Source organism: Aulostomus chinensis, chromosome 10, assembly GCF_037954235.1.
Source record: "Aulostomus chinensis isolate RoL2024-O1b breed Wild chromosome 10, RoL_Achi_v1.0, whole genome shotgun sequence".
Taxonomy (NCBI): Eukaryota; Metazoa; Chordata; class Actinopteri; order Syngnathiformes; family Aulostomidae; genus Aulostomus; species Aulostomus chinensis.
Window position 1 is genome coordinate 4,899,025 of NC_141329.1, and position 26,842 is coordinate 4,925,866.

General features: G+C 40.9%; 6 protein-coding genes across 11 annotated transcripts; 2 read left to right on the forward strand and 4 right to left on the reverse strand.

The window, feature by feature from the left end:
• Positions 1-1,202: 1,202 nt before the first annotated feature.
• folr (folate receptor) lies at positions 1,203-5,801 on the reverse strand. 2 transcript variants are annotated; one of them, XM_086215082.1, is made up of 6 exons: positions 5,409-5,801; positions 4,138-4,185; positions 3,285-3,417; positions 2,996-3,184; positions 2,569-2,704; positions 1,203-1,498 (listed from the first exon to the last, which is right to left on the reverse strand). In XM_086215082.1, the coding sequence occupies exons 3-6, from the start codon at positions 3,411-3,413 to the stop codon at positions 1,224-1,226; spliced, it is 729 nt and encodes a 242-aa protein (XP_086071208.1). In that variant the 5' UTR covers positions 3,414-3,417; positions 4,138-4,185; positions 5,409-5,801; the 3' UTR covers positions 1,203-1,223. The 2 variants fall into 2 exon arrangements, with proteins under 2 accessions (XP_086071208.1, XP_086071207.1); XM_086215081.1 differs by having other exon boundaries at positions 4,890-5,801.
• On the forward strand, positions 4,948-7,716 carry anapc15 (anaphase promoting complex subunit 15). The gene is made up of 4 exons (XM_086215083.1): positions 4,948-5,319; positions 6,221-6,280; positions 6,565-6,705; positions 6,788-7,716. The coding sequence occupies exons 1-4, from the start codon at positions 5,200-5,202 to the stop codon at positions 6,833-6,835; spliced, it is 369 nt and encodes a 122-aa protein (XP_086071209.1). The 5' UTR covers positions 4,948-5,199; the 3' UTR covers positions 6,836-7,716.
• Positions 7,717-8,701: 985 nt separating this feature from the next.
• tomt (transmembrane O-methyltransferase) lies at positions 8,702-10,337 on the reverse strand. Its single transcript, XM_086215628.1, has 4 exons — positions 9,912-10,337; positions 9,631-9,827; positions 9,423-9,545; positions 8,702-8,899 (listed from the first exon to the last, which is right to left on the reverse strand). The coding sequence occupies exons 1-4, from the start codon at positions 10,171-10,173 to the stop codon at positions 8,702-8,704; spliced, it is 780 nt and encodes a 259-aa protein (XP_086071754.1). The 5' UTR covers positions 10,174-10,337.
• A 1,395-nt stretch (positions 10,338-11,732) lies between these two features.
• On the reverse strand, positions 11,733-16,414 carry sfrp2l (secreted frizzled-related protein 2 like). 2 transcript variants are annotated; one of them, XM_086215085.1, is made up of 4 exons: positions 16,270-16,414; positions 14,737-15,326; positions 13,790-13,870; positions 11,733-13,561 (listed from the first exon to the last, which is right to left on the reverse strand). In XM_086215085.1, exons 2-4 carry the CDS (start codon positions 15,254-15,256, stop codon positions 13,170-13,172), a joined length of 993 nt encoding a protein of 330 aa, XP_086071211.1. In that variant the 5' UTR covers positions 15,257-15,326; positions 16,270-16,414; the 3' UTR covers positions 11,733-13,169. The 2 variants fall into 2 exon arrangements, with proteins under 2 accessions (XP_086071211.1, XP_086071210.1); XM_086215084.1 differs by lacking the exon at positions 16,270-16,414 and having other exon boundaries at positions 14,737-15,497.
• Positions 16,415-17,619: 1,205 nt separating this feature from the next.
• lamtor1 (late endosomal/lysosomal adaptor, MAPK and MTOR activator 1) lies at positions 17,620-22,425 on the forward strand. The gene is made up of 5 exons (XM_086215710.1): positions 17,620-17,865; positions 18,990-19,129; positions 19,215-19,292; positions 20,170-20,293; positions 20,565-22,425. The coding sequence occupies exons 1-5, from the start codon at positions 17,824-17,826 to the stop codon at positions 20,655-20,657; spliced, it is 477 nt and encodes a 158-aa protein (XP_086071836.1). The 5' UTR covers positions 17,620-17,823; the 3' UTR covers positions 20,658-22,425.
• A 109-nt stretch (positions 22,426-22,534) lies between these two features.
• Positions 22,535-25,789, reverse strand: lrrc51 (leucine rich repeat containing 51). 4 transcript variants are annotated; one of them, XM_086215706.1, is made up of 5 exons: positions 25,587-25,789; positions 25,143-25,202; positions 24,683-24,888; positions 24,168-24,316; positions 22,535-22,825 (listed from the first exon to the last, which is right to left on the reverse strand). In XM_086215706.1, the coding sequence occupies exons 1-5, from the start codon at positions 25,615-25,617 to the stop codon at positions 22,690-22,692; spliced, it is 582 nt and encodes a 193-aa protein (XP_086071832.1). In that variant the 5' UTR covers positions 25,618-25,789; the 3' UTR covers positions 22,535-22,689. The 4 variants fall into 4 exon arrangements, with proteins under 4 accessions (XP_086071832.1, XP_086071833.1, XP_086071834.1 ...); XM_086215707.1 differs by having other exon boundaries at positions 25,567-25,786; XM_086215708.1 differs by lacking the exon at positions 25,587-25,789 and adding an exon at positions 25,495-25,581.
• Between the last annotated feature and the right edge of the window lie 1,053 nt (positions 25,790-26,842).

The window sequence follows — 26,842 nt, forward strand, 5'->3', positions numbered from 1 at the left end:
CCTTTGCCAGAAAAATGTTCTCTAAATGACTGAGTTTTACACATTTTATTGAAATTTATAGTCTGTTAATTGTGAGGCCAGGATTTGAGCTTCAGTACCCACAATGACAGTGCTAACATAGACAGGTTAGAGGATTATTCATACATTGCTCGAGAAAGATGTTTGGTCACAATATAAACCAAACTCATGCAGCGGGATGGTTCCTTGCAAAGCCAACCATGTCTCTGTTGCACACAGAGTTTGTGTAGAGGGGATACAGAGGTATCACCAGGAAGGATGTGATTATCAGCCTCAGAAGTGGAGCAGCTCTTGTACACGTGGTCTGTGTCTGTAAGCAACATTTTTAAAAAGGTAACCATCCTTTGAATTGTTTACAGTAAGGACATTTACACATTTCAGGCATTCCAAAAACGCTTATGAAATATACTCTATTTAATCAGCTAAGCCTTCTTTGGTCTCATCAACTTGCTGACCAATCAAATGACTTATTCAAAGACCTGATGGCATATTTGAATGTGGCACATATGGCCTTCATAGTCACACGCACACAAAAACACAGTCAGGGGACTGGAACCCCATAATTACCGAGCAGTGGAGCCCACTAACCACTGGCTGGCCCAGACTGGCCATGGGATGGTGTGATTTCTGAGGCCCAGAGAAAAAAATTTTCCTCAGTGCAGCTCCTGGTCAGTTTTACTGCTTCCTCACCCATGGTTGGGGTTCTAAAGGGATTATTAAGATGATCCATAGCCTGCACTTAAGAGAAATGTCATCCATCACATTTAGTAAAGCTGTAATTTTCTATCTTGAAGATTCTATACTGTACATATCTTTTATGTTGCTGATTTTTTTTCTGGAGTGAGTAGCTTGCTCCCTGTGTTTAAAAAGGAGGGGCGATAATCTGCTTGAGAAAATGATCAAATGAGGGGGTATTTAATGAAAAGCACAAGGACCTGATAAGTGGAACAATAGGTAACCTGGTGAATCATTAGTCACCCACGAAAAGCCCCTTACTTGAAATCCTTGAAAAATCTGACATAAAACAACTTTATCAGAAACAAATAAGAATATAAAATCATAAGGTAATAAACCCAACTTTTGCTTAAACATTGTTGTGAAGTGAATCCACCATTTTTACTGAACAGAAAGAAAAAGACAAAAATGCAACAGAGAATGCAAACTAAAAGAGTTTTATTGGCATCACCAACACCAGCAGTATTTTTTCACCACATCAATGCAGAGAAAGATGAGATGGCCAAGAGGAGCAGCATTGTCAAGGTGAAGCCTCGCTGGGGCTCCGCCTTGTTAAGGTAATATTGAGCCACCTTCTTGTTAGGGTTTGGGCCAGTGAACCAGAGCTGCATGCAGCGGCCTGATGTCTTGGAATAGCTGGTATAAAGGTAGGAGTTGGACCAGATTTGTTCACACATGGATTTGGGTGTGGGGTAAACTTCGGTCCACTTTCTGCACTTGCTGCTGTCAGGGCATTTGTTAACACCTGGAGAGAGAAAGAGTGTGCATGTGAGGTGTGTTTGGATGAATTTGAGGATGAGGGACAGTTATAGAATCAAAGCAAGACATCAAAATTGATTATAACTGCAATAATACAAACCTTACACCCTGTCAAAGCTCTGCATAAGGGAAGGTTATTACAGTCAACAAATTTCTCTGGAGTATTTATAATATTAACCTGCAGTACTTCAGAAAACACCATCTTCAGTTACAGAACAACAATGTTTAAAAAAAACAAACCAAACAGACATGTGAAACAAAAGCAAGAACAAGCAAAGGGCTTTGGACTGTTCATAATTTTTCCACAAATGTTTTTGGAAGGGGCAGCACGGTGGTGCAGTGGTTAGCACCTCACAGCAAGAAGGTTCCGTGTTCGAGCCTGGCTGGAGCACGGGATCTTTCTGTGTGGAGTCTGCTTGTTTTCCCTGTGCCTGTGTGGGTTCTCTCTGGTACTCCAGCTTCCTCGCACAGTCCAAAGACATCAACAGGGGACGAGGTTAATCCAGACTCTAAACTGACCTGTGAGAGCCAATGGTTGTCTGTCTATATGTGTTGGCCCTGCAATCCAGGTTCACCCTGTCCAGGGTGCACCCTTCCTCACACAACTGGGATAGGCTCCAGCCCCCCCCCCCCCCCCCCCCAAGCGACACTTAACAGAATAAGCGGTAGAAAATGGATGGATGGATGGATGGATGGATGTTTATGGGAGATAGTTCCAATGCTCAGGTGCTACAACCTCAAAAGCCCAGTCTCAAGTTAGGAACAACCACCAAATCCTAACGAGAGGTCCCAGGTCCCTCCTTTGTGCTTTTTGTCTGTCAATATATGTCTTCATAACAATGCATTCAATCACTTTATGTGAAGGAGATACAACAGTGAACACGACTGTCATTATTGCTGGCATTTGAGGACACTTTCTGCTGTCAAAGTATCTTTTTTTGAATATGGTTAATATATTGAACCTTGAATACTAAGTTCAAATTTCTGAACCATAAAATATGGTAAAGCATGAAGCCAACCAGTTTGTGTTTGTGTGCATGTGTGTACTGTGTATACCTGAGCTCCAATCCCATCCTTTGTGCCAGTTACTCTTGCAGGTGAAGTCATTCTTGCAGTCCTCCCACCAACTATGACAGTCCTCCTTACACAGAGGCACATCCAAGATTCGTTCCCTCCGCCAGTCCTGCTCCACCTACACACACGTTTGACTGGTTTGTATCGATTTTAAATTCACAACACATGAGATTTATCTCAAGAGTTCACTCAAATATGAGTTGGACAAAAAGGCTTTCTTTTTACCAACACCATCTTTACAAAATCTAATTAGCAGGTAACTTTAACTACTATTATGTGGCCCAAAGTCAACAAGAATGTTCAGAAAGCTATTGTCACAGGTCTGTTCAACTCATATCTCATTATGCTGCCATCTAGTGTTGCAAGCACCAACATACAAGAGAGACTGCACTGCATGATCAGTACACACCTTTTGTATCCACGGTCCCAGGTGAGGGGAGCATTCATAGAAACAAGTGTCCTGGATAAAGTGTTTCTTGCACTCTGGACTCATAGCACCACAGTGATTCCAGTTGAAGTTGTACAGGTAAGAACTGTCATTGTGGGCCGCAGTGCTGGTGTTTGCTGTGCAACATGCATTGTCGCTCCAGGGAGCACACTGAAGGTCAAAGACGTTTTTTAAAAAAATCAGAAAAAGCTGTGGAGCAATTTGAATCTCTCATCAACCAACTGTTTAATTTGTACATTTCATTCATCACCTGAAAGTAAAGGTCTCCCTCAGGGCCAGGCTCTACTTTGTGATGTTTAGCATCCATACACATATTGAGTTTGTCAAGAGATGTAGTGCCTCTGGAAAGGGCAAGTAGCAAGGCCAGGACAACCCACATAGCTCTGCAGAAGAGAGGCAAACATGAAACAAAAACCAAGAAAGCCATTTTTATTTCTTTTATTTCAGCATGAATTAATTTCCCTTGTCATAGGGCTTTTTAAAAAAAAATTCTTATCAAATCTATAAGCATACAATTACAGGAAAATGAAGGATAAAGTTATGAGTCAAAGTGTGAAACTGTTTTAGTTTCCCTTCTTCAGTTGTCACGCCATTTTTTTTGGGGGGGGGGGGGTTGCAAAATGTCCCAATAACCTTTGAATAATCTGCTATACTTTTTAAAAAATACATTAGGAATTATACTGTCACCGTGCATGACTGAGAAACATGACAGATCATAATGTACGCATACACTAGTAGCCCTGAAGCCTCTAAACACCCAGTGAACACCCAATGAAAAACAACATCATTGACACTGTGGATGTGAAAGAAGTAGCAAACTCTACCAACATTTCTACCAGTTTCATGAACAAAATACATGTCCTGAAGCAGCCAATAACAAACTTACTGAGAATTGCATCACACTTACATCTGTGTTATAAAAATTGTCTCTGACCTCTTATTTCTACTAAGAAAAATATAAACACACATTACAGAATTACTTCATAATTGTGATGTCATTTCTTAGGATATTTTCCTAATACATGATATTTTGAACATACTCTGCCATCTGCAATAGCAATACAGTCAGATATCAATACAAACAGAGGTAAATTTAACGTTACCTTTTTATGTCCAACAAATCTGCAGTCTTCCCAGTCCCCTCTGACACACTTTTGAGGACAAAACAAATTTTAGAACACACACGTGTCAGTAAATGTGTGTTTGCGAAAGCAAGAAGATTAGGTGGTCCCCAAATGTGGAAACTTGCTGTAGTCTCAATTAATATGTTTCCAAAGTCCAGAGTCTAAGTGAGTGTGTAGAATGTATGTGTGTATGTGTGGGTGTGTCATGATGTTATTTTTATTACGTCTTAGTGTGAGGGAGATTGGTCTTATCTCAAGGTCCCCCACTTAGACACACACACACACACACACACACACACACACACACACACACACACACACACACACACACACACACACACACAAAACTAAATGGCAGAGTGACCTGGGACAGCAAGTTATGTTAAATCTGTGTTTTCCTTATCCTGTTTAATACATATGATGAAGATTACAAGAGGGCAAATGTGTACTTAATTATGACTTACATGGTGCTAAGTGGTTAAGTTCATATCCACTGTGGGTATAAAATTGTTACGGAAATATAACCACTATGTTATAGTATTGTCTTGAGGATGATGGTAATCACTGGGCTCTGTTTTATTTTTAAATTTTAATTTTGAAATTGTGGGCTAATAGAGAAAAACTCACAAAAACCAAAATAGAAAACAAAGTCGTATCCTCTCCAAGTGTCAAGTATCTATCTTTTGTTTATTAAGATGAGATATTTGATTTTCTTAATTTTCAAGGCTTACCTCCTACACGCCACCCAAGCGGAACCTTTAAGCGTTGAATCAGAAGCATCCGGTAGAACGAGTAGGTGAACACCAGCAGTTTCCGGTGATTTTTTTTTAAATGTTTAGAAAATTGTTTTACATCACACAAATGTTGCTAATTAACGGTTTGAACTCCATAAAAAAATATTCGTATTGTTTCTTGCTACACACTTTAGCGTTTGCGCGGCAATAACACGAAGAATTTTTTTTTAAATAGAATTTTTACCGGCCGCGGCTCCGTTAACGTCAGGTCTCCGGTGGCTGTGTTTGTTGTCCCTGTGAGACAGACATGTCCACTCTGTTCCCTTCTCTGTTCCCCCGCATAACCGAGTCCCTTTGGTTCAACTTGGACCGACCTTGTGTGGACGAAACCGAGCTGCATCAGCAGGAGCAGCAGCACCAGACCTGGGTAAACATCGTCCACTCACTCCACACACGTCCTCGGTACCTCACTGACTTACGTTATCACATCACAAAGTTGCTTATTGAAACACGAACCTAATCTCCAAGTTACATGTAAGAACTTCAATCGGGCTAAGTTGAGGTATCCAAAACCTGATTATGATCTAGTATTTCATCTGATATAGGTAAAACTGTGTACTGAGGATGAAATGCGTGTAACACACACACACCGCACAGCACATGGACATCACCTCTCTGCACAAGTATTTTAAATGTCACATACATACTATGTTATCAAATGACTGTCCAAAAACTATAAATCATGAATAGTTTTACATTTGACATTTAAACTCTGAGTTAGCAACATGTCTCTATGTCAGTTTCAGTTATTTTTTTCTTTAGATAAATAGATGGATAATAATGAGCTGAAAAGAAAGCAGTGAGCTAAAAAAAAAAAAAACTCCATAAAAACAACAACCCAAAAACAAAAACAGCAGTGTTTGAATTTAAACAGACCAAAAAGAATGGACCCAAAGTTTTAGAAGTTAAAGATTATATGCAAGTCATGGTGGAAGAGTGTGGAATGTTCTCCAACACAGGCCCTTGTGAATGACTGCCCTGGATTATTATACTGCAACTTTTATATATTTATTGTTCTTATCGGTTATATTCACTGCTGTAAACTGTTACAACACATTTCCCAGCTGGAGTTTGATAAAAGTTTATCTTATCTTACATTCATGACATTTCAGTGCTAGCAGAAAGGAGATTGTGCTTTTAAATGATCTTAAAAAAAAAAAAAAGATATGATTTGTTGAACTGTAATTTGTGGTTATTTCAGGGTCCAAATATTCTGATGTGGTTTAATGGTCAATCTCTTCTTGGTTTTTTTCTCTCTCTTGCCTCAGCTGCAGAGCATTGCTGAGAAAGACAACAACCTGATGCCCATTGGGAAGCCTATTTTTGAGGTACTGTATTTTTGTAGATTCTGCCACAACTGTAACACCAGATGTCAACAGATAAAGTTTGGACTTTGTCCATGCCACAGCTGTTTGCTTAATCCAGGTGCCATACAAAAAAAAAAAATAAAAAAATAAGGATGTTAGAATTAATTTAGAGATCAAAATTGTGCAGAAAATCTTGGTGTTTTTATACTTTACTGACTGACGTGGAGATTTTCCTTAATGTTGAATAAACAAAGTGCCTGTGTGTGTGTAGTTTCTCCATCTCCTATTATCATCTTTATTTACAGGCAGGATACGAGGAGGAGGAGGAAGAAGATGATGAAGATGAGGAGGATAGCGAGGAGGACTCCGAAGACGAAGAAGACATGCAGGACATGGATGAGATGAACGATTACAATGAGTCACCGGATGATGGCGAGATAAATGAAGTACTTTAACATTGAATTTGTAGCATGTATTTTTTTCACAGACATGCAGCATGGATATAATGGATTCATTTGTGTTTATCAGGTGGACATGGAGGGCCCAGACCAAGACCAAGACCAGTGGATGATTTAAGACAAAACAGTTTTGGGTTTCTATTTCCAACTTAAACCTAAATGCTGCCCCGTCCATTTGTAGAAAGGAATATCGTAGAAGGAGACCATTGTGCACCATAACATTCTTCAAGGAGGAGGCTGGCTAAAAACTCAGTATTTGAGCTGCAGTCAGCATCTGCGTTTTAATCGAGGTACTCCAGCGCAGTAGCTTTTGCACAAAGATTCAGTTTAAAAAAAAATCCTTATCTTCTTTTACTGCCCAGTGAAACGAAACAAGACTAGAAGAGTGGCAACTGCTTATCATGACTTTGTAAGAGAGGATGAGGATTGAGGATGATTCCATTTGGACAAACCAAGATCCTGGACCTTATCCATCTGATGTTTGATGGAGGTATGCTAACTCCTCTCACCTTCTACCATACATTGTGCTAAGCTAACTAGCGGTGAGCTGGTCTCTGTAACTGTTGCTGCCTGTTAAAAAGAACCTCACACTGATGTGCGAAACAGAGCAGACCACACACCTCCCCTCCCATTGTCAACTTTGACCTCGTTATACTGTCAGCCATGTGCCACTTCTATGAGAGGACCTGAACAGCTGACGGGGCATAAATAACAGTTCAGTCAGCTCAATAATTTGTTACTTATGAAGAAAAAACACGGGTGCTTCATCCTACAGTGCTTTTCACTCTTGACTATGACTCACTTTGACTGTGACTTTGTGTTTGATGCTCATCTTTTCTTGTAATGCTCACATGACAGCGCAGTTCTCAGTGAAACATAACAGAAGATTCAAGTAACGCGTCTATCGTTATTCAAATAAACGTTGCTTACAAATACTTTTACTATATTTAAATAAATGGAGGCCTTGAAAGTTTGTATTTAAATTACAAATAAAAAATATTAAATCAGCTGATCAGTTTTTTTTGATAGTTTTAGAATTAAAGTGTGAATGTGAAAATAAGACATGCAGATCCCTTGGTGGGTGCTGGATTCAAAAAAATCAGTGAAGAGAAATGAAGAGCCTCACACCAGTGAAGGGTTTTATTAAGCTGTGCCGTCTAGAACCAAGGTGCTCAACCTCAGACTTGCAAAAGCAAGTTTGAGTTTTTAAATTTATGATTTGGCTGTGTAAACTAGTTAGTTAGCCAAAGCAGAGGTAGGCGGTAAATGCCAGATAGGATTTCACTCAAAAAAGGTTTGATTTATTCCCTGATATTACTACCTTGGACATGAAATTAATTTTGTTCTTGGAAAATTCTGGATTAATCCACCTTTGGTAGCACTTTCTATGAGTACTACATCACTAGTGCATCATAACAGCATTCATAGTGCATTATAATGCAAAATATTATGACTACACGCATAGACAATGTATTTTGATGCATTTTATCAACAGTTACATAACAGTGATGGGGCTTATAATGTATTATAAATATAACACAAGTATCTATACACAACAATCAACAGTAATAAGGACTTATAAAATGATATTACACTATCTTAAGTAATCACTGTATGTGCTAAGTAAAGGAATTTATGCTCCATTATAAGTGATTATTATGTAAAAATGCAATGTAGGGGGCGCTGCTGAAGGTGGTAAGATATTGATGGACTAGATGGGAGATGTTTGTATTGTACTTAAATTTGAGATCGAACTACCGTTGTGATGCAGCTCAAAACCAGACAGCCACAAACAACAGAGGCTCTTCTTTCTGGCTGTCTTACACAATTACACCACATAGTGGAGCAGTGGACTTTGCAGTTACAACAACACTCTTAACAGAATTTTTTTGACTCAGTTTCACAATTTAGCATTTATTAGGCCAATGTTGACAGTCTGATGTTATGGCATAACCCTGGTCAAACTTAACTGCTGACCCCTGGTCTACATGATTCCCTGGTACACCAGTTCTGCCATCCCGTCCCTGATACCCCTGCTGTACTCCAGTGTGGCCCGGTGAATCTTCCATTCGTACAAGCCGCTCTTACGAATGTGTCTGAGGAATTTTGGAGCCCCGGGAAATAGCACATTGTCAGCCAAAATAACTGATCCTTTCCCCAGCAGACCTGAGCCCTCCAGCATCTGAAACACACACACACACACACACACACACACACACACACACACACACACACACACACACAACACATACATTGTTCTGCATTGCAAAAGTCACATCAACATACCGATCTCAGTCTGTTGCTACTTCCTTTTAGGTATAGTTTCTCTAGATGCTAGCCTTGGTTTGAGTATCATAGCCTAAAAAGGCACAGCACTGTGCCTAGATATAAAGCTTTCTGTTCACCTTCCACAACTTTAATTCATTAATCTGCAAAATCTTAAAAGCTAAAATAAGAAAAGATGTGTTATTTACTTACTTTCACTAAATCTGCCTTTAACGTGACAGTTATTAAATAATTTAAGAAACAATTCAAGAAGCTATTTTTTTGAATCACATTCCTTCTGAAATGTATTATTTAGTAATATTAAGACATATATTGAAGACAATGATAAAGACCTTTTGTGAATGTAGCCTTTCTACATTTTTCTTTAAGAGAAGTTCTTTACTTAGAAGTAACATCATAAAAGTGTAATCTCTAGTTACCTGAAGATCAGGGAGGTAACATCTCTTCCAGTGGTCCATGAAGACAAAGTCCAGTCTCTCCAAACCAAAGTCAGACCGCAGCCGAGGGATCACTTCATCTGATGGGTTCACGATCAGCTCCACCTGAGAGACGAACAGTAGAAACACACAACTCCTCAGATTCAATAGACAAACCCAAAATGGATCAGGTGCATCACACTGGTCTCACCGTGTCATCATCAAACCCTGCCAGGCGTATGATTTTCTCTGCGATGGCGGCGTTCCTCTGGTCCATCTCGATACTATAGATCCTGGCACCCAGAGGGAGGGCCCGGGCAATACGCACGGTGCTGTACCCACAGTGAGCCCCCAGCTCCAGGACGGTCAGAGGATTCTGTTCCATCAGCAGCCGGTCCAGGATCTTTCCTACACACATGAACCACATACAAATACACACCTTCTTTCAGGATTTCTATTCTAACAAACGGATGAACCACTATATAAACCTACCTTTGTTTGGCCCAATGTTACTGATGAACTCCACCTTGCTGCACCACATATCAAAAGCATCCAGGATGCTGTCAGGGTCTCCAGGGGTTGCATGGGTGAGAACATATTGGTATGCGCGCTCCTCCCTGCTCAGACCACTAACACAGTCCTTCCATATCCTGACCAGGACTGCCCGGTAGAACAGCACAAAGTAGAAGCGGTACCTGATGATCAGTGTCAGCAGGAGTGGGAGGAAGGCCAGAGCGATGGCGGGGGACACCATCCTCGTTCCTACAGGGAAACACACATACACTTAAAGGTGGATTCATTACTCATTTATTTCCAAAAACTGCAGGTTGGAAAAATGGACACTCTGTCTTTGGGTGCGCTATCAAACAAACATGAACATTATTGTTGTACCAACTGTTGATTCAGAAATCTCCTGTAAAATGCTGCTAAATTTGTCTTGTCTGTATGATATTTGCAGTTTCTGTTGATGTAAGATGAGACAGTAAAAGGATTTTTTTTTTTCTCTTTCAAAGAGGGTTCACAGAACATGAAACATGGTCACTTATTACCTCCACCATAGAGGTCATGCTTTTGGTGGTGTCTGTCAGCAGGATTATGCAAAAACTGTGAGGTTTTTTTTTTTTTTCCCCGCTTACCTGGTTTCAAGACATCTACAAGTTAAACAGCGCCACTTAGTGGTTACAGCAGTAAGCTTTGTGTAACACACAAACTTGGATCAAAACAACTGTTTCCTTCAATAGGTACAGACATACTATATGTGCTGTTAAGCGCCACCTAGTGGTTGCAGGACTGATATTTGCACCACAGCGCATGCGCAAGTCTTCCCTTTGATGCCAAATAGAAATATTTTGAGGTTTCACCTCCCTCTGGCTCTAAGGAACAGACACATACTGACATGTACGGGGTGTCAGTGCTGCTCGAAGCTTTATTTAGGATCCAAGCACTTAAGTATCAGGGGTTGAAAGTTTGCTTTGGCAACAGCATGTGCTCCCTGAGCGCTCTGAATTCTTGTTTATGTTTGGTACATATTTGCCTTTTGGCCCACTGATATTGCAATATTTGAGATAACAAATATGCAGTAATATCCTTAGTCTCTTCAGAGATGCCATAGTGCTGCAGTAGCTCTCAGCCAATTCCTCTCAGTAGTAGCAATGGGTTACATATCCTTGGAGTTTTATCAACAGAATCATCTGAAATTTTCATTTCAGATTGATGAAAAACATAAACTAATGCACCCCAGCATCTTTAAGATGACATCTACACAGATACAAGCTGTTCTGTGATAGAGGTATGGGGCAGTGTTGTACATGGCCCTCCAGATGGTTCTATCGCCTCACATAGGCAACTGCAACACTCAAACCAGACGTTGTGACAAAATATGTGATAAACCCACTCACCTGTTGTCTGCGATGTTTGGTCAGTGCAGCTAAGATGAAAAAGAGGAAGAAAGCAACTCTGCAGCGGAGAGATGTGCAGAAAGGCTGAGCTGAGTGTGTTAAGTGAGACCCGGGGTTATGAATTATTTATGCATCACGTGCATCTAGGTGTTCACAATCAACAATAATATAACCATTCTATTGAAGTCAAAGGTGTATAAGTCATGTCAAATCAGGCACACAAACAGTTTCATATCAAAGGTTTTTACAGTATGACAGACATTGATGAGCAGTAGCACGATGCAACAATGACAAGCAGCAGACATTTGATCCATGACCAAGTTAACATCAACAGGTGTGTGACTGTAGATATACGGAGTCCAGTTTCCTTCTTTACTCAGCCATGATCAAAAGATCTAGAAAAACACCACCACTGTAAAGCAAGAAAACCGCATTTATGCAATCATATCATGCAAGTCAATACATAAAAGTATTCAAATCAACAAATTAATAATACATTTGATAAAATGCAGGAATGTAGAATTATGAAGCTATTCAGATTAATATGATGGCTTTGTTACACACGCCACATTTTCCTTCAGTGCTTCTTTTGATTCGCTTCTTTAGGTCAAAGCATTTTGATTCTCTACATTCATGTTTTCTATTGTCCAATTACAGCTCTGAAATTAAACTACATGGATATAATGGAAACACTTGCATGTCAGTCAGTAGATACTCTCTGCAGAACCTCAGATGGTCCTCAATTGCAATTTATTTTCTTATTCTGTTTTAGATTTTTTAACCTCATGATAAGATAACCTGAACTCTTTTATTTAGATAAAAAGCTTGTTATCTCATGATAATATCTTGTCTTGCAGGATAACAGCATAAAAAAAATGCAGTAAGATGTCTCGCTTATGTATCCTTGTATTGCCATCCATCCATCCATTTTCTCCTCTCTCCTCTCATCCACTTATCCTGTTTAAGGGTCGCATGGGGGGTGGAGTCTATCCCAGCAGCTTTCGGGTGAGAGGCAGGGTTCACCCTAGACGGGTCACCAGTCCATTGCAGGGCCAACACATACAGACAGAAAAAAATTCACACTCTTAGCCACACCTACGGTCAATTTAGAGTATCCAATTAGCATGGTCCCCTCTTGATGTCTTTGGACTGTGGGAGGAAGCCGGAGTACCTGGGGAGGACCCACGCAGGCATCCAGTGCCTGAGCCGGGGCTCAAACCCCGAACCTTCTTGCTGTGAGGTGACAGTGCTAACCACTGCACCACCGTGCCTCCATGTATTACACGTAGTACAAGTAATTTTGATGATCACAGGAAAACAACAATTACACTGTACGTACCTAAAGTTCAGGATGACCCCATTTGCACTGCAGATATGTAAAAAATACTTTACTCTTAAATTCAGTTAATAGCCGTGATTACACATAGTCTCTTGTATATAAACAAATGCAAACAAAAATATATATTCAAAAAATAAAAATGAAACAATATTCTTCCACTGCAGAAGATGTGTAGCAATCAAGATTTAGCTGATTTTATGGGGTGTTATTTAATTCAAAAGGTGGTGCTCTACCCTGCTTTAGGGAACACAAACATGATAAATAGGAGTGATGTAACTGTGAAGCACTGATGCATTTTTGTGATGAGTTAAGATGCACCATGAATAAAAAAACACGTTCTTGATCGTGTGGCATTCAGCACTTTGTAAAGGGCTAATTAGGAACAGACTCACTGATCATCTTTGGTCATTAACTTACAATTTAACAGGCTCTAGTGATTTGTTCATTGTTATTTGGAGACCACTTGTTAGGTTTTGGCTTTTATTCATTTTAATCCAGATTCACTCCTGCTGTCTACACCACCATACAGGGCTGTTTAAGTAGAGCCCTGATGAACTTCTTCAACTCTTTGTCCTCTCTGGTCCATATCACCAGTCGAGTCAACACCAGCCGCCCCTCCTCAGCCTGAGCCAAAGCCAGGTACCATCCACCCTTGGCCCCTTTCAACTGCCCCTTATCCATCAGTTCCTCCTCCGCACCTCCATCACTGTCTGCAGAGTCCAGGCCAGGACATACACAGGTGCCTCCTTCTTGCAGCCACAAAGCACTGTGGGCCATCGCACCTCCAACCCCTTCTGCCCTCTCTGCACCTCCCCCTGCCCATCTCAGGATGCGGCTTCGGGCCAGAGGCACGAGCTGACGGTCCCCTCCCACCGTCGACACACTACCCAGACGCAGTTTAAATGCTGCAATTGCAAGGGACACAATTTAACACGTGTCACTTCAGACACATTGCAATGCCACACATATGTATGAGAAAAACAAGTAAAGAGCAATAGTTAAACAGATTATGTTCTGCTCATTCTAAACAGAGAGAGAGAGAGAGAGAGAGAGAGAGAGAGAGAGAGGGAGAGAGAGACAGAGACAGAGAGAGAGAAAGAGAGATTGTTAGCCCATATGATCCGGGATCTCACCATATGGACTGTGGCAGAAACTGTCCTGGATGTCAGTCTCTCCTTCACCAGCCAGACTACAGGCATCACAGATTACACTCCCTGGAAGGGGAAATAAATACATTGCAATAGTGTTTTGTGAGTTTCTCCATGGGACATGTACAGTAATTTTATCAATCTTTCAAGTGCACATTTAAGAAAAAGTGCCGATGTGCTTATGTTAGAGGTTTTTTTTGTCTTTCCCCTTTCATTCATCCCTCTACCAGGTGTCAGGTTCATCCTGTAAAACACTGAATTGGGAAGCACTGTGAGGGCCTGGTAGTAACGTGGCTCCATAAATCGCACGAGTCTAGTAGATGTAGTGTACTTTTATAGTACAGTTGTTGGGACGGAAGATGCACTTGATCCTTAAATTGAGTTTAGCCACAACCTAAACATAATCCAGCCAGGTGACTAGAATCTCCACACAGAGATGAAGTACACTTGAAAGGTTGTTTAGAAGATTAATGAGAAGAGAGACACAACTATTTTGGACTGGGCTGCAACTGCAAACAAATGAAAATAAAATAATCTAAAAACATGACTCACCAATTTAAACACAGCGGTTTAGTAGTAGATCCCAATACTGAAATAAGATGTTGTAGATGGAAAATTATCATTTTTTCACTGGAACTGATTAATTTTCTTTTTTACTAGCGTCACTATTATCTTTTCCTAAATTCTGCCCCTGCGCTCAGTTTTGAATGGATAAAAGTATGTGATGAGATAAACAGTGGAAGTAATCCGCAGATCATCTCTAGTCTGGAGTGCGTTTATAAAGTCAAGGGGACATTTTCCTCTATTGGCGTTCTTTAACAGTGAATTTGGTTGATGTCGATCCAAATACGGGGTTAACATGTTAATGTACTTTCCTGAATCAATTTCTCTTTCGTAATTTATAAAAATCAGGATCGGATCCATCCACTGACCTTTCAGCGCCTCCTCATGCCTGACCTCCTCCGCTGTACGCTCTTCCTGCTCCCCGGTCACCGGGATGCAGAGCTCGGTTCCCCGTGGGAACCGGGTGCAGTTGAACATCTCCGGCCAAGGGAAGCCGAATGCGCTCATCACAGGCACGCAGTTGTCTCGGACGGCCTCGCACAGACTTCTACAGGGGCTGACTGGCCCGCTGAACTCCGGCATGCACACCGGGGCGAAAAGGGAGCACAGAAACTTCTTGGTGTCCCGGTGGCACAGCTTGGAGACCAGGGGCAGCCAGGCCGCCGACTGCTGCTGGGCCTCTCTCAGTGAGTCATGACCCAGCAGGTTGGGGAGCCGCATGTTCCTGTAGCCGATCCCGTGGCATAGAGACAGTGTGCTCGGAATTGGTTTACACACCGAGCGGACCGACGAACTGTACCCAAGCGACGGCGGCCCGAGCTGGGCGGCAGGTATAGTGTCAGAGGCGTGAGAAGATCCAAGCAGCAACAGGATCACCAACACAGACATGATTGTTGGTTTCCGACAAAAACAAGGTGGAAGGAGGCCCCGGAGTCTCCTGTCTGGTATCGACCGCCTCCTAGGTGTAAACAAAGAGGTGTGGAGGGAGGAAACGGGGTAAATGAGAGGGCAGGCGCCTCCATTCATCTCTCCACTCAGCAGACTCGCTGCCTCCACATTCAACAGGCTGGAAACATTCAAGTACCATTGACCTTTTGTGACCCACTTTTAATTATTATGATTATGAATATTATTATTATAAGGAATTTATTTTATCTGATGTGGCAGTTGATTTTCACTGGATGGCTGAATTTAAGCATTCATTTTTTATGTTGAAATACATTTGTGCACTGCAGGTCTTGATCTTTCTAATGGATTTATCTTCATTTGAAAAATATGAACTTTAAATGAAATGAAAGCCACTTACAATCTTTGTTGAAACACACTGCAATAGATAGTGTTCAGTTAGTGAAACTACATGTTTAAAGAACTGAAAGGAGGACCTTGGGATCCATCCCATTCTTCATTTTGATGACACAATGTGTGCTTGCTTTTCGGCTGTAGCCTTCCACTAAATTTCACTTTTGGCCCTCAAAGGGAAGTGTGAACCCCCTGTTGCATTATGAAAACTATAGTCTTATTCTTTAAATAATTCAGTGAATCTCTGTCTCTGTCGATATTTTTTTTCTTGTAATTTGTATTTATTTTGTTTCACTTAACCAAGCCAATTATATTTCATTTATATTATATTATATTTGAAGTCTGGTACTGATAGAGCCTGTTTCAACTGCTTTTTTCCCCCTTCATCCTAGTTAAATAAAATACAAGTATAATGAAAGAAAAATGCCAAATACATCAGAACTTTGGGATATTAGATATGACCAAATCAGCATAATCATTTAATTGGAATGTTAGCTTCAACTTGGTAATGGAAGGGTAGGAATATGAAAAGTATGACAGTAGACTTGCTGTATGACCCTTTTTGGAAAAGCATAAGAAGAGATTTATGTCCGTCCACTGACCTTTAGATGTCACCTTTCTATTTCCAAGGTACGGAGGAGCACCACCAGTTCTCCGCTCAGACAGACGTACCTGCCAGGAACTGTAACTGTAGTGAACTCAACAACACAATGTGTGTGCTGCTCTGTCATCAAACTCTGTCAGAGGGTGTCAGAGACTCTTTCATCTTTGTCCACCGAGACACACTGACAAGTCTCATCATGTTCTCTTCTCCTGTTATTGCCTCTTTGGTTCTGATGTAAACTTGTATAGTTGGTTTAATCCTTGCAATGTTAGTATTTCATTAAATTATGAAATTTTTTTTTAGAGAAAAACAGGTAGGCTTAAGTTAATGACTCTGCCGTCTTACAAAGAGAGGAAATACTACTAGCTCAAGGGGGTTACAGTAATATTTCAACAAAAAGTGTATTTTGTCTTCTTACTACTAACAGATGTCCTGAGCTCATAAAGAAATCCATGTGCTGCTGCAGAACCTATGTGTGAGTTTAGAATGCAGAAAGTGCAAGCCACATATATTTCGCTTGAGGCTTACAGTGACTGACAGCTAACAACACCAAAACTATCAAAAACGTCTCTTTACAAACTCTCAAACACATAATGAGACACATCTTCTTGACCCTGCTGAATGCTCAGTCATCCACAAACACTTTGATTTGGGCTTAAAACAAATGGTAACACTTCTGGTTGGATGCCACTGTGAACAAGTATGACCAGCTGGTACATTCACTCAGACAAGCTCGCTTGCTTGCATTCACTCATGGTAGCAATGATCCAAAAGAGTTTGTTTTCAGATCAAATTAAAGCGTTTGTGGATATTTGCAAGCGTTATTCAAGTCGAAGGCTAAAGGGACTTTTGAAAATGTTAGCAATCAAAGCCAAATTGTTTTTGGGCCATTTACTAATTGCATAAAAAAGGGATATAAATTACCTTAAAAAAATTACAATTATTTCTTAATAAAGAGAATTTATTTCTTTTATGACACAAAGGGAAGAATCTTAGAATTTCAGTTATCAGCCAAATTGTTGGTATCGGTGTTGGCCTGGAAATTCCACATCGCTGCATCTCTATGTTCAGTATTCAAAAATATCATTGGATTAAAACATAAAACAATCTACCTAAAGTAGGTTACAGTCAGCTCTCATAACATTAGACTGCCATCTAATCCGGCAAGATTGTTAAATAATTTGTTGTAGTGCTCGTTTTACTTGAATTGTTTTTTATTATGGATTTACTACTCTTTTTTTCCTCTTTTAATTTCACGAGTTTTTTTCTTTTTTTAAGTTTTAGGAGGGAGCTCACGTTTTAAACCCCAACGTGCGTCACGAAGGCTGGAGCTGCGTGTCAAATACCGGAAGTGGAACTTGTGTTGTTGCAGCACCAGCGGTGCTGTCATGTGATAGCTCGTCCTCGGAGCTGCTGCTGCCGCTGCGGACAGTAGCTTGTCTAGATGAAACTCAAATAAAGTCAGACGAAGGTGTATGTATACTGGTGAAGACAAACACGGCTTGTTTCTGCGGGATAACAGGGAAGCTGGAGTTGTGCATCGAACGCTGCCATGGGTTGCTGTTACAGCAGCGAGAACGAGACCGAAGGGGAGGTAAGTTAGCTGCTAGCTGGCTAAAACTGTCCCGATAGACCAACGATTTATTTAAGATACGGAATACGTAACATTAATTATGTTGTTTAGGAAATTGGTGACATACGATAGGTTCGAAGAACTGTCTTGGGACGCGGGGCGGTGGTTGTTTTGTTTTATAAAATAATATGACACGATAATAACAGCTTTAGCTTGCTAGTTTCAGGCTTCGGGGAAGGCCTGGCTTGGCTTTAACAGTGACCGACAGCACACGGAGGAAAACTCTACTTTTATACAGATCAGGAGGGAAAACAAACTAAACTGTCACAAATTGTTTGGCATTGTCAATTAACACGGAAAGTAGACTATTTCTTTAGTGGAAAATATTTTGTTTAGACCTGTAACGAACTCCATACCGTCATTACTAACTTTACATTTTCTCTGAAGGCACGATAAACCGGCCCAACAACGAGAGCTTTTCCGGATACCATACTCTTGATGTTCTGTCATATGACTCAAAGTGCCAAGCCGTGTATTTTGAGGAAGGAAGGTATTTTTCCTTCATACAGGGTGGAGTTTACCTTGAAATAGCAGTAGTGGTGAATTGGAAAAAAACCTACTCTGAATTTTCTCTCCCCTCATTGAAAATAAGATTTTAAAAGGTGAACTTATGAGCATGATTTCCACATCACACATTTGGAAGGTCTAAAATTCAGCATTCTCAAGGAATAGTGTGGAACTTTGAAGATTCCATTGACAGTGAGAATTGACTTAATGAAGAAGGCAACATCTTGTCTCTCAGTTACACATTTGAGAAGGAAATATATCTCTGTTTATGTAATAAGGCTTATTTTTTTTCTGAGGGAGGAGAGTGGATTGCATTTTGGGGAATTTGATGTGTTAATTATGAACCCAAGTCAGACACACAGTGTACTTTTTTTTTTGTAATGCCTCACTCACTGCTCTCTAATCACTGAATATACTATTTAAACTATTATTTTCAATTCATGTCATTCTGGCAAAAAAGAATCAGGGTGGCAGTTGCTGTTGGTGCTCATGAGAAATGTTTACCAAAGTCACCACAAACTGAATGTTCATAGTTGCTGCTTTAAATAGTATTATGTTTTTAAATTATTCTTTTTAAGGACCCTGAACGTAAGCCGTTGATCCTCCCAAATCCTGCCAGCAAACCGCCAAATGGCACAAACTGGATCACTCCCACTGTCCCTTCGGCACGGACAGATGAACAAGCCCTCCTCACATCCATCCTCACTAAGACAGCACAGTAAGAGATTCCTCATGCAGTCTTAGATTAGCCAGACTCTGCATGTATTTCTTAAACATAATGCAGTAATGAAGTTGTTGTGCAGGAACATCATCGATGTCTCAGCAGCCGACTCCGTCATGATGGAGCAGCATGAATACATGGACAAAGCTCGGCAGTATAGGTATGGGGCTCTTTAGCATCACAGTGATTTGGATTATTATTGAATTGTTATTTACCATGATTTCCTGATTGTTAATGCCATCAGTAGAAGTTAAAAGCTACTTGACTTCAGTGGCACCACAATGAGCTTTGCACTTCTTCTTCTTTCCATGTGGTGATAGGTAATTTAAGGTTTAACCTGTTAATTTTTTGGCAAGATATATCTCCATGGTAACATGCTGTAGAAGTGAGATCACAGTCTAGAAAAACGGCACCTATTCATGATTTAGGTCCCTTGTAAAATGACGTCCCTATTCCTGGAAGGTCAAAGCTTCATGATACATGCTGTCATATGATTTCCACCAGTAATGGCAGTTGTTTTCATATGAGAATGCACTCTGAGATTAAAGCTATGCTGCATAATATTTATAAAAAAAGTTCCTTACATTGAGGTCCTTCGCCAATGTGTTCATTCAATGTTCATTAAGCTCAATGCAACCAGATAAATCTTTGCTTTTCACAGGAGCTCGCATTCCTGTATGTTCCTCTGCTGGCTGTAGGGGGCATGTTCTATCTGCAGAGCAGCTGACTTGAATGTGGATAAATAATGTAATCATGCGGCTGTTAAAACTGCTCACATGCTATCAGTCAAAATGGATCAAATTGTGCAAGTAAAACGAGTCATTTCATTGGGTTATAAGATGCTAAACAATTAATCCACCATTTTTTTTAATAGCCGAAACAATAAAGACGAATTTGCTAACAGTAAAACCTGTGACGTAATGTTCCACGTGATGTTCTGACAACACTGCAATCAGTTTGAATAGACTTGTTTAAATTTTGACTGTCCATCCTAAGCAACATCATTCTGGGTAAGCTTGTGTTTGTTTGTCTTCCAGTACAAAACTTGCTGTTTTGAGCAACAGTCTGCCCCAGAAGAAAGCCCCCACGCTCACCTCCCTCACCAGCCAGCCCCACCAAGTGCTTGCAAGTGACCTGGTGCCATACTCGGATGTCCAGCAGGTAATCATACACCAGCGCGCGCGCGCACACACACACACACACACAAGATAAGTTGGCATACGATTCCAGCAGTTGCATTTTTTTGCTGTCCTTTCTTTGAATGTAGTGAATGAGTATTGCCAGTGTGAGGGTGTGACTAGATGTGTGCTAAAAATAGATCTCGAAGTTTAGTCCTGTTGTAACTGTATTTATTCACAACGTCATTTTTCCCTCAGTGAAACAGTCAACACTTTGCATGAACTTTTTTTTCTTTTTGCTCTTTCTTTTCCAGGTGTCCAAAATAGCAGCATATGCTTACAGTGCAATCTCTCAAATCAAAGTGGATGCTAAAGAAGAACTGGTGGTCCAGTTTGCCATTCCTTGATTGTGGAACTCTGGCCTGCATCTTGTTAATCTCACCCCCCGCTGTTTCTGTGTCACTCCTGCATCCTCACCCTCCAGCTCACCCTTCATTAAAGCGTCCTGGTCCTTGTGCTTCGTAGCTATGCCTCTAACTGCTACTAAGACAGAGACAATGTAGGGTCGCATTTCACATTGCACCCTGTGGCTGCCATTTACTGTATTTTACTCTTGATTATGGGTGCGGGACAAATACTCATCATAGGCAATAGAAGATGAGTGTGATCTCATATTTACAGCAAGGCCACATCTGTATCCAAAGCCTGCATCAGTCAATAATCATTCACCCCTCTTGCTGTTGAACAGTTTTAACTGGTTTCAGAACAGGTATTTTGTGTAGTTCTGTGACTGGATTGGGATACTCAAGCAAACAAGCAAGCTGTGCTCCAACAGTTGTCTAAACACATGGAAGAACAGCTGAAGGCATTTGGCATATGTTGCTTGATATGATTTCCACTGGAAGATGAGATATGAAGAAAGTTGTTCACAGTGGTAATGGCTGCAAGGCGAATGGCTCAACGTTTTAGCTACTTAGCGTGATTTAAAAAGAATGAAAAGAACACAGCAGGAATCTGCTCTTCCGTCCTGAGATAACTGGGTCAATTCCTCAAACTTTCACCTTGAACAGTAATTTAAAAAAAAAAGAGCCAAAATTATAATTTGAATGGAATAATCCTGTTCATGTGCCTAATGTAGACAATCCCATACCGCTCTGTGCAGGAACCATTTGACCTAAGATTCGAGCCACTGGAGCTTGAAAATTGAATTCACATTTATGATGTAAGTAGCTGTGAACGGGATTTGCACAGTGATATGTAGTCCAGCATGCGGTCAAATCATGAGTGATCCATCCACGGCTGCAGCACTGGTATCTTCTAGTGGGTGAGGATGCAAACATAACCAGGGGGTTGGGGGCACTGGCCGGGCCAACTCATCATCACCAGAGGTGGGAACAGATGGAGCTTTCTTGGGGCTTCAGTTTACATACAGTAACTTGTGCTGTTTTCTGGCATAAAAAAAACTTTCAAACATCACCATGTCCTATATTTAATAGCAGTTGAAGCATATGGTAAAGAAAGGGGTGGGTAAGCAAGGCGTGCAGGGACAGACGATTATTTATGCCTTCTTTGTACAGAATTTCCTGATGGAATATAAAGCAGAAGCTGGATTGTATGAAGTTCCTCTTTTTGTAGAGCGTTCATTGGTCAGGCTTGGATAAGATCTTGTGGCGATAAAACCATTTTTATGAAAATCCAGATGACTTTTAAGACATGCGTTTGTTAGTGTTTAAAGCTTTTCGCTGCAGATTGTAATAGGATTGAGTTGTTCATATTAATCAGCGACTAACCATTGTAGCAGTGTGGAACAGCGTTAACAATCTATGTACCACAACAGATCCAATGATCCAAGACCTTTTTGTGATAATTTATTTTGTGTTTTTCAATGTAATGTTGCTCTTCGGAGGAGAGCACAAGACTGTATGCGTGGGCAGGGGGCACGGTAAGCTGCTCATGAACCTCTAAAGGGATGTTTATTCTGCAAGGCTGTGATTATTTAACCGCGCAGTTGATTTGAGCTTTTTGCAATGAGTTCTTGGCATTTTTTTTTTTTGTTGTTGTTTGTTTCTCTAATGTGTAATACTACCTGAAATATGTTTGTAATATCTTAGGCTAGTACCAAAAAGTTTTATGTTTTTTTTCTTTGTTTTAGTTAATTAAAAACTTTCAACTGAAGCATTTGTGTCTTAATTGAGAAAAACAAAAAAACGTCTGTATTTTGTCAGAACTAACTTCTCTATTTAACCCCAAACCAGAAGGATTGTTATGGATTATGACTTCAAAATACATAAAAATAAGCTTTATTTTAGCAGGTGAATGAACAACCTAATGACAGGTGATTAAACCAACAAACTTCATGAAGTGTTTGGGATGTTTTCCAGCAGTGCATGCGGTAGTACACAATATCCAGTTGAAATGTTGTGATGAGCCAGCAGTCGGTCATGGTGGAGTGTCCTGGCTGCGTTTGCTTTGGTTGTTGCCATGATGCCAAATCTGTGCCAGGACTCGTTCCTGGGGTGTCACGGCACTGAAGTCCATTCGTTTTAAATGCGGAAGCACAGAAATCACATGATTCCTAAATGCAGGAAAACAGTGAACACAGTCAACCTGGTGTACTTAATGTATATTCTTTGTCCAATGGTGGGCAAAATACACATCCACAGTACTTTAGTTAAGTATAAATACTTGTCAAATATTACTGCCCTCCTTAATGAGTGAAAGCTGCTTGACTTACACGACTGGAGTTCTTTTTAAAATACATAAAATCAGGAGTACATCGTCTTTTGAATTGGGTAGAAGTCGTATTATTTTCATACTGCGAGGAACATGCTTGTGATGAATGTAATTAAAAAAACAGCTGACTTAAAGATAACAAAATAGCCTTCATAGAAAGGAAGTGGAATCAAAAAACAATATTTGCCTGATAAGTGAAGTGAAAGTCATCTTTCAAAATGAACAAATAATCAATGCACTTAGTTACTCTCCACCACTACTTGTGTCCACGCACGAATAATATTTGGAAAGTCTTTTGCTATGGAATTTATCTTAAGTATTTACTGCTACTTTATATATACTATAAATCAAGTTGCTATGAAATTACATTGATGCATAGATGACGGAGATATCACTTAAAGTAAGCTGCGAGCACCAGCAGCACCTATTTCTGTGTGTGTGTGTGTGTTGTTGTAGTTGCCATGCAGGTTAGGTAATATGAGCCTGATCTGCGTTGAAGCACCTGTTACAATGTTCAGCACCTAAATGTTTGCCAAGCGCTTGTGTTTCACATGGACATACAATAATACTGCACTCTTCAGGCAGAAGAGAAACCCCTTGCTCGAAATGTCTGAAGTAAACAACAGAAAAATCCAAATTTATATTCAGTTTTTTTTCTTACATAACTGAATCTGGACCCTGCTTGTTTTGTTTTTAATCACAGTTGGTCTTAATTCAGGGCTGCACGGTGGTGCAGTGGTTAGCACTGTGTCCTCACAGCAAGAAGGTTCCGGGTTCGAGCCCCGGCTCGAGCGTGGGATCTTTCTGTGTGGAGTTTGCATGTTCTCCTCGTGCCTGCGTGGGTTCTCTCCGGGCACTCCAGCTTCCTCCCACCGTCCAAAGACATCAATTTGGGGACGAGGCTGATTGGATTCTCTAAATTGACTGTAGGTATGAAGGTGAGTGTGCATGGTTGTTCGTCTCTGTGTGTTGGCCCTGCGATGGACTGGCGACCTGTCCAGAGTGTACCCTGCCTCTCGCCCGTAGATGCTGGGATAGGCTCCAGCCCCCCCGCGACCCTTACTAGTAAGGAATAAGTGGAAGATGACGATGGATGGTCTTAATTCACAAACTCCTGACCAATAAATTAGTCTCCTATTAGAGATATGTTTGATATGTAAAATACGTTGTGAGAAATTCCTCACCTGTAAGCCTTGTTGGATTCTATGACATTTCCATGTAGAGTGATGGTGTGTAGATGTGGTAGCACCCCCAGCATTCCCACCTCTGACAGAAGGAAAATGCTGTTGCCATGAAGGTACAACACACGCAGTTCACACAGATCGCACAAAACCTGGAACACAAATGTGTGCAAGAATATTACGAGTGCACTGAGACGCATTCAATCACTTGGTGCCATTCCATATTTCATTTGCCATTGCTGATGTTTTCTTTCTTTTTATAATTACCATCTAATTGATTGGGGCCACCGCATTGCCACACTGGGAATTTTCCGCTTATTTGGACAACCATTGAAGATAAATGAGAGAAGTGCAACTTTGCATGTTGACTTTGACTGTAGACTCTACACACTATGAACAACCTGAAGCAGCCTTGGCCACTATCAGACCACATATATGAAACCCTAGGTCCGCCACTAAGAAAATCTTGTTACCACCATCCAACAATCAAAGACAGAAGTCATGAAGAGAGAGCTTACTGGGTCTATAATTGTGATGTTGTTGAAGGAAAGGTCCAACCAGGCCAACTGTGAAGGCTCAGCCAGGAAGTGGCTGATGGTCCTCTCAAGGCCAACAAGGTCGCTAATTTGATTATTATTGAGACGCAGGGATCGACTTAGGTACTTCCGCTGCGAATTTCTATTCAAAGGCCGCAGACCAGTGCTGGGTTCCACTGAGTAGGCATCTGAAAATGTAAGTAAAGGGGATTAATTTTATTTTTTCTTTGCATGAATGATTATTTTCAGCTGATTGGTTATATATGTAGTTTACAAAAGCTTTACTGTGCAGTTTTCAACACACTAAAGTACACAGTAATATAAAGCCATTACAGGAGTGGTCCAGAAAGTATAAATATTGTACTGAAACTACTGGGAATAAATAAATGAAAGTACCAGGCAGAAAAAGAGACTGTAGAAGGATACTGAGAAAGACTTCTACCTGCCAAACTGCGGAGGCTTTTAAAAGAAAAATCCACTGGGGCTCCATACATATTGACACCTGTAAATATTAATTCAGCTATATGAGTGACGTCATAGCAAACGCATAAGCGACACAATCAAACGGGTAAAAACATAAAATTAAAAGCTTTACTATGGTGGATTCGCTTACATTTACTCTATCCCCCCAAAAAACATTTTAATATTCCTCAATCTTTTAATTTCAGTAAGATTACGATGCATACTTAGCTACATTTCCAAAGATCTGCACGGACATAAGGCCGCTCAAAAAAAGCCGATTTACAGTCATCAATTTTTCTTTGTGTTAATTTTCTCGATTATCATACACTTACCAGCTAAATGATAATACGTACGATTGGTTATTTAAAAAATATGACTTCCATTTAGCTCAATATTTAGCCTACCTGACGAAGACGTTACAAACCGTTTCCAAGGTAGCGCACAGGTAGCTTCATGATGGGAATCGTAGTTCTTTTATGTCGGTGGGCGTTATGATTGCCTGAAAATTTGGGGTGGGAAAAAAAAACAAAACTACCGAATGAAACTAAGAAACAAAAACCATCTGTAGAATATTTTTGTCCTTACTCGGGCTACGTTTTAATTTCAGAATTAGAATCAGTTTTACTGGCCAAGTATGTTCACAACATACAGGGAATTTGACTCCGGCCGTTGGTGTCACTCATGAAATTCGCAGAAGAAACGTATAAAAAAAACCCATAAATAATAGAAAGTATATACACCTTTAGAAGATATGTACAAAATATGGTCAGTGCAAAAACACAACTGGTGCAAGGTACACAATGAAGTGCAGACTTAAGTGGGTATCCAGTTTAACATGAGTGTGTGACCACTCAACAGTGCAGCAGGTTAACAGATCAACTGTTTAAGAGACGAATGGCAGTGGGAAAGAAACTGTTTTTCAGTCTTGTGGTTTTTGTGCGCAGGGCTCTGTAGCGCCTGCCAGAGGGGAGGAGTGAGAACAGTTTGTGTCCAGGGTGAGAAGGGTCTCTGATGATGTTCCTTGCCCTCTTCCTGACTCTGGAGGAGTACAGTTCCTGAATGGAGGGCAGGGGGGCTCCAGTGAGTCTTTCGGCAGTCTTAACTGTGCGCTGCAGTCTAATCTTGTCCTGCTGTGTGGCTCCTGTGAACCACACGGTGATGGAGGTGCACAGAACAGACTCGATGACAACGGTGTAGAACTGGATCAACAGCTCCTGAGGCAGACCGTGTCTCTTCAGCTGTCGCAGGAAGTACATCCTCTGCTGAGCCTTCTTCAGGATGCAGAGGATGTTTGTCTCCCACTTCAGGTTCTGAGAGATTGTAGTTCCCAGGAACTTGAAGGACTCGACGGCTGACACAGGGCTGTTGCTGATGCTGAGGGGGAGCAGTGGCCAGGGCTGTCTTCTGAAGTCCACTGTCATCTCCACAGTCTTGAGCGTGTTCAGCTCCAAGTTGTTCTGACTGCACCAGAACACCAGCCGCTCAACCTCCTGCCGGTATGCAGACTCGTCTCCATCCTGGATCAGGCCGATGACCGTTGTGTTGTCTGCGTATTTCAAGAGTTTCACAGCTGGGTGCTTGGAGGTGCAGTCGTTGGTATAGAGGGAGAAGAGCAGGGGGGACAGGACACCCCCCTGGGGGGTGCCAGTGCTGACAGTCCGGGTTGTTGAGGTGAAATCT

Excerpts from the sequence above, each read along its gene's own strand:
- folr (XM_086215082.1), bottom strand. The coding sequence starts at position 3,413 with ATGTGGGTTGTCCTGGCCTTGCTACTTGCCCTTTCCAGAGGCACTACA. Across the intron at positions 3,185-3,284 it reads AGGGAGACCTTTACTTTCAG|TGTGCTCCCTGGAGCGACAA; the intron begins GTGATGAATGAA and ends TTTGACCTTCAG. Across the intron at positions 1,499-2,568 it reads AGGATGGGATTGGAGCTCAG|GTGTTAACAAATGCCCTGAC; the intron begins GTATACACAGTA and ends TTCTCTCTCCAG.
- anapc15 (XM_086215083.1), top strand. The coding sequence starts at position 5,200 with ATGTCCACTCTGTTCCCTTCTCTGTTCCCCCGCATAACCGAGTCCCTT. Across the intron at positions 6,281-6,564 it reads TTGGGAAGCCTATTTTTGAG|GCAGGATACGAGGAGGAGGA; the intron begins GTACTGTATTTT and ends CTTTATTTACAG. Across the intron at positions 6,706-6,787 it reads ATGATGGCGAGATAAATGAA|GTGGACATGGAGGGCCCAGA; the intron begins GTACTTTAACAT and ends TGTGTTTATCAG.
- tomt (XM_086215628.1), bottom strand. The coding sequence starts at position 10,173 with ATGGTGTCCCCCGCCATCGCTCTGGCCTTCCTCCCACTCCTGCTGACA. Across the intron at positions 9,828-9,911 it reads TAACATTGGGCCAAACAAAG|GAAAGATCCTGGACCGGCTG; the intron begins GTAGGTTTATAT and ends TCATGTGTGTAG. Across the intron at positions 8,900-9,422 it reads GTTACCTCCCTGATCTTCAG|ATGCTGGAGGGCTCAGGTCT; the intron begins GTAACTAGAGAT and ends TGTGTGTTTCAG.
- sfrp2l (XM_086215084.1), bottom strand. The coding sequence starts at position 15,394 with ATGAATGGAGGCGCCTGCCCTCTCATTTACCCCGTTTCCTCCCTCCAC. Across the intron at positions 13,871-14,736 it reads GCATGAGGAGGCGCTGAAAG|GGAGTGTAATCTGTGATGCC; the intron begins GTCAGTGGATGG and ends TTCCCCTTCCAG. Across the intron at positions 13,562-13,789 it reads TTTCTGCCACAGTCCATATG|CATTTAAACTGCGTCTGGGT; the intron begins GTGAGATCCCGG and ends TTGCAATTGCAG.
- lamtor1 (XM_086215710.1), top strand. The coding sequence starts at position 17,824 with ATGGGTTGCTGTTACAGCAGCGAGAACGAGACCGAAGGGGAG. Across the intron at positions 19,293-20,169 it reads GACAAAGCTCGGCAGTATAG|TACAAAACTTGCTGTTTTGA; the intron begins GTATGGGGCTCT and ends TTTGTCTTCCAG. Across the intron at positions 20,294-20,564 it reads CATACTCGGATGTCCAGCAG|GTGTCCAAAATAGCAGCATA; the intron begins GTAATCATACAC and ends TTTCTTTTCCAG.
- lrrc51 (XM_086215706.1), bottom strand. The coding sequence starts at position 25,617 with ATGAAGCTACCTGTGCGCTACCTTGGAAACG. Across the intron at positions 25,203-25,586 it reads TGTGCGCTACCTTGGAAACG|GTGTCAATATGTATGGAGCC; the intron begins GTTTGTAACGTC and ends TAATATTTACAG. Across the intron at positions 24,889-25,142 it reads AAGCCTCCGCAGTTTGGCAG|ATGCCTACTCAGTGGAACCC; the intron begins GTAGAAGTCTTT and ends TTACATTTTCAG.